Below are 10,485 nucleotides of genomic sequence, written 5' to 3'. Positions count from 1 at the left end.
GTTTCATGCTAAAATGTAGGGAAATAAATGGCAATGGCAATGGCAATGGCAATGCATGGTTGATTCAAGATTGGATACCGTTTGGTTTCTAGGAAAACAAAAGAACAATAAACAAAGGTAAAAAAAAAAAAATTGAAGAGTGAAGATTAGGAAAGTTTAACAAAGGAGAGAAAGAGTAAAAAATTTTCTTTCATTTTCCTTCATTTTCTTTCGTTTTCTTCTCTCTTCTCTTCTTTTTTTTTTCCCTTTTCCCATCAACAATCTTTTCTCCGTCGATTGTTGTTGAGAATTTTCCTTTTTTAAATTTTGATCTCGTTTGGGTATTTACTTGATAGTTAAATCCTTAAATCCATGGCGCCGAGTAAGATCCGAAGAGCTCTCGGCCATGTTAAAGACCAGACGAGCATTAGTCTCGCCAAAGTCGGCGGTAGTACGTCGCTTTCTGACCTCGATGTCGCCATCGTTAAAGCGACGAGACACGAAGAATACCCCGCCGAAGAACGGCACATTCGAGAAATACTCACGTTAACCTCGTATTCAAGAGCTTACGTTAGTGCGTGCGTCAACACTCTCTCGAGACGTCTCAATAAGACTAAAAATTGGACCGTGGCGTTGAAAACTTTAATATTGATACATCGTCTTCTCACCGAAGGTGATCCGACGTACGAGCAAGAGATCTTCTTCTCGACGAGGCGTGGGACTCGGATTCTCAACATGTCAGATTTTCGTGACACTTCGCGATCGAATTCGTGGGATTTCTCTGCATTCGTGCGGACTTTCGCGTTGTACCTCGATGAAAGTTTGGAATTTAGAATGCAAGGGAAGAATACAAAACGGAATGTTTATAAATGCGAAGAAGATTTCGGGGAAGACTATAACAATAGCCTTGTCGCCGTTAAACCCACTCCGGTCAATGAGATGAAAACCGAGCAATTATTTCAAAGAATGCAGCAATTGCAGCAGCTTCTTGAACGCTTCTTAGCTTGTCGACCAACAGGTTCGTTTACATAGTTTGGTAACTCAGTTCGATAAAAAAAATTTTAACCTGATATTTGTGTTATTTTTTATTTAATATGGTCAGTTTTGACCGTGGATTAGATAGCACATCTGGTCTGACCTGACTGGGGCTAGGCCTGGATAAGGGATTTTTATGTCTTGAGTCGTCTGAATTTAATTTAAATAATATAATTTTTTTTAAAAATTAATTTAATTCTAAAAATATATTTTTAATATTTTATTAATTTTAAACAGTGAAATGGGCTTTTGTGTGGGTCGAGTTGGGCGGCAAATGAGCTTGTGCTTTAATTTTTTTAACCCAGATGTGGCTAGACTCGTAGATAAGTCTAAATGTGATTTTTGCTTTGACAAAAGTTATTATAATTTGGTACAATTTAGATTTTAAAATTGATTTAATGAAAGTTATATTAGCAATTAATTTTCATTAAATCAACTCTAAAACCCAAATAAAATCAAATATGTAAAATTAAACATTCATAATTAACACTAAATTTATTCTATTAATAAAATCATAAAAAATTCAAACATAATAATATTACTATTAATAAAATCATGAAAAATTCAAACATAATAATATTAGCAATTCAACTTTCATCAAATCAACACTAAAACATGAATTAAATACTAAAAATTTAACATAGTTACCTTTGAGTATCAAAATATATAACTTTTGTCAAATATATTGAATTGAACAAAAAAATAACACATGTACCACATTAAAAAAAACGTCGAACTTGAGCACAAGATGATACATGTTTAAATAAAATATGACACATATATATTTTAGGTATTAAATGAAGATTAGCATAACTTTTAAAAAGTTTGTAAACAAGTTTAGATTAACCATTAACAAATAAAGAAAGGTTTAGATAAAATGATACTTATATTTCAAGTTAGGAAGAGCTTGAACAACCATATACCATTTAAATACAATACACAAATCCAAATCAGACTAGCTTGACCCATGAAAACAAATCTCGTAAACATATATTTTGAGTCGGATCGAATTTAAAAGACTTGTATATGATATTGATATCGTAAATAAGCTTTATTTTACCCGCGATAACTATGAGATTTTTATTATTATAAATAATCATGGTGTTCATCATTTCGATAAAAGTATTATGAAAGCTCGAATTATAATATATTTTTTCATTTATTTAAAAAAAAGAGTAAATTAATTATTACATGCTAAATAAAAGAGTAAATCAATTTTTTTTGTTAAAAATTTCATTTATTTGTATTATTAGAAGTAAATGAAATTTTTAATAAAATGATAATTTACTCATAGAAAAATATAATCCTTATACCTCCATGGTAATTTTAACTTACAGTTTTCGATTTTACGTTGCATGAATTAATGACGTAACGTTGTCTTTTTTCTTTTCTCTTTGCATGATGGGAAAAATTAAATCAACAGGTGAAGCCAAATGCAATAGAGTGGTGAGGGTGGCGCTTTATCCGATTGTAAAAGAGAGTTTCAATTTATATTATGACATAACCGAAACAATGGGAGCTTTAATCGATCGTTTCATGGAAGTAGACATGACAGATACCATTAAAATCTACGAGATTTTTTGCCGTCAAAGCAAACAATTCGACGAACTCGACGCTTTTTATTCATGGTGTCGGAGCATCGGCATAGCTCGACCGTCGGAGTTCCCGGAGATCGAAAAAATAACTCAAAAGAAACTCGACCTCCTCGACGAGTTGATCCGTGACAAATCGGCGTTAGCTCAAGGGAACGTCAATAGAGATGAACCGGAACGGGAACCGGAAATTAACGAACTGGAACCGGAACCGGAAGAAGATATTAACGCTATTAAAGCATTACCACCGCCGGCTGAAAATTTCTTTGAAGAAGAAGAAAAGGTTGAAGACGATAATTCAAAAGCTATTGTAGTACAACAAGAAGTTGATTTTTTGAACTTAGGGGAGAACGCTATGTCGAGTGAAGACCACGCCGATAAATTAGCTTTAGCTTTATTCGACGGTGCCGTTCCGGCGGCTGCATCGTCGGGGTCGGGATGGGATACTTTTAAAGCTGATGCTGATTGGGAAACCGCCTTGGTTCAGTCCGCGAGTAATCTAAATAACCTAAAACCGACCCTAGGTGGTGGGTTCGACCATTTATTACTCGACGGAATGTATCGACATGGACAAATGATGGCGGCGATGACGAGTTCTGCGGCGACCGGAAGTGCTAGCAGTGTTGCATTTAGATCAGCAGGGAGATCAGCGGCGACACTTACGTTGCCGGCGCCACCTTCATCGAATGGTAATAAGAACAATGAACCCGTCGCCGTTGACCCGTTTGCGGCGTCGTTTTCGGTGGCGCCGCCGTCGTACGTGCAGATGTCGGATATGGAGAAGAAGCAAAAGTTGCTAATGGAAGAGCAAGTAATGTGGGATAAATTTAAAAGGAATGGAATGCGAGGAGGTAATGTTGCAATGTCGAATGTACAACAACAAACGTATCCGTACAATCAAGGAGGGTGGCATACACATAATTATTATTGAAGCTTTTCAAACTTCATTAGTTATTAATGTTTTGGTGTTAATTTTTGTTTCTGTTTTTTGTGTTTCATCGAAATCCATCTTCTAATATTGGATTTGATTAAGAATTTGACAATTATTCTCGTATGAACACTTAAACTTTGGGGTTTTTAATGATTAATTATCAAATTCGAGTGGTAGAAAGTGATTTAATCCAATATCTAATCAAATACCCTTTTTTTTATTTCTTTACCAAAAAGATTTTGAATTAAAATATGTTATTAGTCCTTATATTTTGATAAAACTTAAGATTTAGTCTTTATAGTTAAAATATTAAAATTAAGTCCATTTAGTTTTACGATTTAAAGATTTCAGTCCAATTATCAACATTCTTAATATTTTGCCAACTTGATATATTGATTAGATTATCTTCGCATGACATGACCTATGGTTGATGGGAAATAACCTAATCAAGTTAATAAATTTTGATGAAAACAGTTAACGATGTTAATGATTAAATTGTAATTTTTAAGTTGAAAAGAAAAAGGGTTTAATTTTTTTAAGTGTTAAAGTATAATGATTAAATCTCAAATTATGTAAAATTATAAAAATAAACTAACATATTTTAACCAAAATTTAAAAATTATAATTTTATTTTCATCCGGGATTGTTGAATTTTATAATTTAGGAATAAAAAATGGAATTATAGACGTTAAATTTTGATTTCCTTCATCTATAGATATAACTAATTTTATAAAGGAGATTTTCGGGATGAATGGTGAATTTTTAACATAGTTTGTTTTCCTGTAATTATATATTAATACTTTAATGACTAAAAATTTATAATTTAATTTTTAACTTTTAAAAGTTGGATTTTGTCACTGCAAAGTACTAACTCTAGTTAGGATTATAAATTTTACTATTATTATATATTATGAATTATTAGTTTAAATATAAAAAAATGAAAAATTAACGTTTTTGAATCTTATTCTTTAAACAATATTTATTTAGGGATATATCTCAGCTTGACTCCTTGAAACAAAATGTGACTACCAATATATAGGAAAGCACTAAGACTTTTGTATTGGCAGGATCAAATTACTATCACACACGTTAATTTACAATTTGATTCTTTGATTAAGTATCAAGAATGCCCTTGACCAATGGGGTAAAAGTACTATAAAGGTTTTTATACTAGTAGTTGGATTGTATTTTGCTTTTCCCTGCTAAAAAATGGATAAATTGGTCTTTATATTTTAAATTAAATGACAAATTGATAATTCAATTAAAAAATTCATCTATTTCTATTGTTAAAAATTAGTCACCGTAAGTCACATGTAACTATCTGATTATTTCGTTGGTGATGTCAGTTCTTGACAATAGAAATAAATGAAATTTTTAATAGAAACAATCAGTTTGGTCTTTGATCTAACGTAGAAGAATTAGCTTGCTTATTTTTTAATAAAAAGAGTAAAATACAATTTAACTCTTAATACAGATAACCTCCATAACACTTTTGCAGACTAATACGACAAACTTTTGGATTGAAAACACTAAAAGATTATAATTTCACAAACTATTTACCTTGCATGGGAATAGTAAAATAACAAAGCTAAGGGGAAATTAAGCAAATTATTCAAATTTACATCCCATTTAAGCTAATCAACTTAGTAAGCCCAAAAGTAATACACATAGCAATCCATCCTCCCACAAGCACCCTACCACCGGATTTCGCCACCGGAGCTCCCCCAAGCAAGGCCCCCACCACCCCAAACACCATCAACGCCACACTAGCCACCACAACCACCACCGCCATCCTCACCTTATGGTCCCTTATAAAAGCTGTCGCCAACAACGGAAGCACCGCACCAACCGAGAAAGCCAACGCTGATGCTCCGGCGGCTAGTCCCGGACTCGGCAACCGCTCCTTCTTCTCCATTTTCGGGTCATTTTCATCAACCACCGGTGATCTCTTTTCTCCGTCTCTTTTCATTTGAGCCATCTCGACATCCCTTTGGGTGTATACCGAGACGAACTCTCCGATGGCCATGCTACAAGCTCCGGCTACCAAGCCGGCGAAACCGGCGAGAACCATGGCTTTAACGTCTTGTTTAACTGAACCAACACCCATTAACAGTGACGATACTGAAACTAACCCATCGTTGGCTCCCAAAACAGCAGCTCGAAGCCATTGTCCTCTTTGCGAGTAATCGAACTCAGGGTTTTCAACAGGTTCTTGAAACTGCTTTGGCTCGGTACCGCCATTGACATGAATTGACAACGCCATTATTGAAAAAAAAGAGAGCCAAAAAAGCAAAGATAAATAATAGAATATATAATATGATAATGATAAGAAAAAGGAGGCTTGTGGAGGACACACGCCTTCGATGGAGGGGGATTTATAGGAGAGGAATAGCGATGGTGAGATTATAAATTATGATGTGGAAGTCCACTCTCCTAATATTTAATGTATATTTTATTTTGTTAGTGGAACTAAAATATCTTTATTTTTACCTAAAATTTTTTCCCGCTTTTATAGAAAATTCATGAATATACTAGGAATCAATATTTATCGATAAATAAAATATATTTTAAATCTAAATTAACTTGACGATCCATGTTAAATATTAGAGAATAATAGAATTTGATTTGAAAATTTGTGACGTTAAAAGTTATTTTATTAAAAAAATAAACTATATAAAAGAAGGGAAAAGAAAACTTATGATTGGTATAAGCTGTGCTAATATAGAAAGCTATACAATATCGGTTTAACAATTCAATCACTTAATGGAAACTTTAAAATAATTTAACGACCATTTATATATTTTTTTTAAAATTGAATGATCAAATGTAAGCTTACTAATAGTTTAGTGATTTTAAACTGTAATTTAATTTGAGTTTACATTTTTGAGAGTGTAACGCAGATTTGTTGGTAATAGTTAAGGTGTGTTTTGCATTTTTCAACTTAACATGTTTTCTTTAATGTTTTCTATTTTTTTTTTGGTGAAATGTTTTCTATTTTTCAAGAATATGAAAACGAAAATAACATTTGTTAGTTAAAACTAAATGGAGCTTAATTTCTCTACTTGATTGATTTTAAAATTAAACCCCAATTGGTAATACTATTAATGAACTTATGTTAAACATGAATATGCAAGACATTTTAATATTCAAAAGTATAATTTAAGAATTAAAATCCAATCGATAACATATATTCAAATTTAACAGAAACTAATTAATAATGTTATCAATTAAATTTAATTATAGAATCAGACAAATATAGAGATTAAGTCCTAGTTTAGGAATGCTTCTCAAAAGCATTTTTAGGGAAAAAAAATTTACTTTTGGAGAGAAGCTAAAAATTTAGCTTCTGAAAAAAAGTACTTTTGAGCTAATTTTTAATTTAGGAGAACACATTTTCTCTAAAAAAATAGCTTATTTAGGAGTACTTTTGGGACAATAAAGCTTTTGTTCCAAAAGTGCTTCTTAAAAATAATATTGAAGACATCCTAAATTTATAAAATTAAAAGTAGAGATTTAATTTCCAAAAATCCAAAAAACACAGGGACTGAGGATAGAATTAAGCCCAAGTAAATTAATATCAATTTTCATATAAATTATAAGCATTTAAGTTAATTTGCATCACCTAATTTTTGTTAGGAATTAAGAAATTAAGTCACTTATACCTAACATTGTTAAATATTTCTAATGAAAAAGTTGACTCAACACTCTATTTTATGTACTTAAATTAACATTTACCCAACATGTGAGTTCCAATGATTCTTCATCATAATTCTTGATGTTTTGATTTCAAAAAAAATGTATTACACCTGTTTAAATGTTTTCTTGTTGAGTAAGACTAGCATTTTCAACTTAATCTTTTTTTTTTTTTTTAGAAGTAAAATAAAATACAAAAGTAGGAGTGCAAGATATAATAGGATCAAAGCATGCAATAATGGAAAAATGGCTTAAAAGCAGCTTTAGAATTGATACATGTAGATCATATAAAAAGGTCTAGTGTATATTTATATACATAACCATTGTTTTCTTCATCTCATAATATTCCAAAGTTGAGCCAGGACAAGGTTGAGATTTTAAGAATTTTAAAATTTAAGGGTGGAGTTTTTGGGTTTTTTCTCTCATTTTTTTGTGTATGGTTATTGAATCAATTATTCAATTTAGTGTTTATAGTGATTGATTTTAATTAGAACTTTTGATATAGTTTTAACTTAAAAAAATATTTAAAACTTGATTTGTTAGGATTGAATTAGATTAATGTTAATTGTTGATTGAGTGTTCGTTCGATTGACATCGGTATTATTATCAGTGTAGGAGGACGCGGGTTCGAATGCGCTGAAGCGCATTATCCTCTTATTTAAGGGTTGAGGAGGGACTATAGGTATTTCTAAGCATTATATCAAAAAGAACACATATGATAATAACCTATAATGAGATTAATGTTAAAAAAATAGATTAAGACAAATTATCTTAAAGGCTCAAAACCTGTCTACAAACCATTTATTCCATAACATCATCAAACTTTCTATGTCTTTCAACAATGTGAATATTGAGTAACATTATGAACCAAAATCAGATTAGAAAAGTTGATTTTTCTAGCAAGTTTTGCTATGAAAGGAACCCTTTGGGGACAGCCTAAAAGCTGTTTGCTTCTCTAAATAATGGGTTTTTAGTTGACTTTTTGTAACACTTAACAACATATTTTTATTGGCGATTGTTCATTTTAAGTTTTAATTATCTCAATAAATTGCATAATAAATTAAAAATTGAAATATACCTAAACCCTAAAATACTTAAAGAAACTTACATACGACAATTATGCATATTAAGACCTTAAATAGAACCATCAGACTTTTAAGGTCTCAACATTATCAGCACAATGGATGCATGTTGATTTGGTTATTGTTTTGCCTAGTCCTCGTTATCAATGATTTTCTCTCTCTATTTTCCTTGCTTAAACCTGTTTAATGCCATTGGTAAAACCAAAGGTCAATTAACATTGGATAACCTGCATATCACATGTTTCTAATAAGTGATATGAACAAAGAAGTAAAAAAATAAAAAATCGGAATAAAAACCGTAATTTTGATTTTATTTTTCCGAATTAATTAAATTATTGATTTTCAATTTGATCAATTCAAATTAAATAAATTATTAAAAAATTATAAAGTTCAATTTAATAAAATTTTAATTTGAATTATTTAGTTTATACCAATTTACGAATCAAATAGTTTTTTACTCTCTTTCAAATTGATATTCAATTGTTGTTAAACTATATCAAAAAAAAAAACTAATATTGAAAATTTTGATATTTTGAATTCGGATTTTACTGGGATTTTTATAAAAGACTGAATACCAAATGAAATCATAATTCATCTTGCGAAAGAAGAAAAATAAATATGAGTTATATTGTTGCATTACCTAATCATCACTTTAAATAGTTTATTTTCTATATATAAGAAGATACCCACTATCATTGTTTATATACAGACGATCTTCAAATATATTTGACAAGCAATAGTCAATCATCATTAATGAGAGTGGTTAAATGTGTGAAAAGGGGTTAACTTTGGGAATAATCCATCTCCATCAATAGTGGATATCTGAGTTGGACACCATTTTTGTTTGATTACTATAAGGAAGTGTGGCTTCCACACGAAAGTAATTGGGAATATATAAATACTTTTATATCTCAATTTTGGGTAAACTTCATCCGAGGTCACTAAATTATTAATAAATTTATATTTTGGTCACTCAACTTAAAAAAAGTTATAATGATCAATGAACTATTTGAAAGTTTTCATTTAAGTCACTAGGCCGTTAAAATCATTATTTATGACCTTTCTTGTTCGCACTATCTGCACTAATAAAAAATTCTCCTTTTTTTCTTTTATAGTTTAATTTTTTTCATGAAATAACTTTAAATGTCACGAATCTACGAACTAAAATCTAAACAACTTTCTTCTTCGATTTTCAACATTGACCATCAGATCAATTTGAATTGAATATATTCTTCTACTTGTCAATAAGTACTAATTCACCGTACTAATAATCGAATTATCACTTGAAGCTTGTTAATTGAATTTAAAAAAAATTTTAACATCTTAATGATTTAAATAAAATTTTTTTTAATGGTTTGCTGACTCAAAAGAAAACTTTGTAATAGTTTCATTACCATTTCATAATTTTTGAAGTTAAATAACTAAGATATAAACTTATTAATAATTCAGTGGCTTCAAGGGTAATTTACCGTTAAGTCTTTGAAAGTGTGTAGTACACCCCACTACTCTTTTTTGGTTAAAATAATGAATTTGTTCCACTTTTACGACCAAATTGTACGCTTTTTCTACTCACTTTATATTCCTTTTTCTTCTATTTATGGTGCTGCTTAACCCTACTTAATCGTGGTTGAGTTTGGAAGTAATAATCGAGGGGATTCAAAATTTGTTGAGTTGGATCTTTTATTTAGATTTATGTTTGGATAAGTTGGATTAAATTTTTACATAAATAATTGTTTTTTTGGATAAAAAGATAAGTTTGATGAGCGGTGATGATATAAAAATTAATGTTTGATTGTTTAATTTAAATTGCAGGTGTGTTACATATTTTTTAAATAAAAATATCATGAAAGTTTTTTATATTAGAAGTTAAATTATATTTTCCTCTTAAAAATATGAATAAATTAATTATTATATGTTAAATCAAAGAGTAAATTGATTATTCTGTTAAAAATTTCATCCCATTCTACCTTTTAAAACTAGTTTCTATATGTCAATATAAGGTACACATGGCAGATCATATGTAACTATATTTTATTATTCTATTAATTATATCAATTTTTAACAATAGAAATGAAAAGTTATTACCTGTACAATTTAAGAGTCAATTTACGAATAAAGCCGAAAAAGAGGTTAAAAGTACCATGAAAGCTCCTGTAATAGGAATTAGATTGCA

General features: G+C 30.1%; 2 protein-coding genes across 2 annotated transcripts; one reads left to right on the top strand and one right to left on the bottom strand.

The window, feature by feature from the left end:
• Nucleotides 1-85: 85 nt before the first annotated feature.
• Nucleotides 86-3,720, top strand: LOC107934134 (putative clathrin assembly protein At1g03050). The gene is made up of 2 exons (XM_041117276.1): nt 86-997; nt 2,438-3,720. Exons 1-2 carry the CDS (start codon nt 352-354, stop codon nt 3,535-3,537), a joined length of 1,746 nt encoding a protein of 581 aa, XP_040973210.1. The 5' UTR covers nt 86-351; the 3' UTR covers nt 3,538-3,720.
• A 1,222-nt stretch (nt 3,721-4,942) lies between these two features.
• Nucleotides 4,943-5,876, bottom strand: LOC107934119 (vacuolar iron transporter homolog 2). The gene has a single exon (XM_016866472.2). The coding sequence runs from the start codon at nt 5,798-5,800 to the stop codon at nt 5,156-5,158; it is 645 nt and encodes a 214-aa protein (XP_016721961.1). The 5' UTR covers nt 5,801-5,876; the 3' UTR covers nt 4,943-5,155.
• Nucleotides 5,877-10,485: the final 4,609 nt, after the last annotated feature.

The sequence above is a fragment of the Gossypium hirsutum genome, chromosome A01, assembly GCF_007990345.1.
Source record: "Gossypium hirsutum isolate 1008001.06 chromosome A01, Gossypium_hirsutum_v2.1, whole genome shotgun sequence".
Classification (NCBI taxonomy): domain Eukaryota; kingdom Viridiplantae; phylum Streptophyta; class Magnoliopsida; order Malvales; family Malvaceae; genus Gossypium; species Gossypium hirsutum.
This window is presented reverse-complemented; position numbering and strand designations above follow the sequence as displayed.

Bases quoted from the DNA above. Each gene is read 5' to 3' on its own strand.
- LOC107934119 (XM_016866472.2), bottom strand. From the start codon at position 5,800: ATGGCGTTGTCAATTCATGTCAATGGCGGTACCGAGCCAAAGCAGTTT.
- LOC107934134 (XM_041117276.1), top strand. From the start codon at position 352: ATGGCGCCGAGTAAGATCCGAAGAGCTCTCGGCCATGTTAAAGACCAG. The intron at 998-2,437 runs GTTCGTTTACAT...TTAAATCAACAG, and splicing joins CTTAGCTTGTCGACCAACAG to GTGAAGCCAAATGCAATAGA.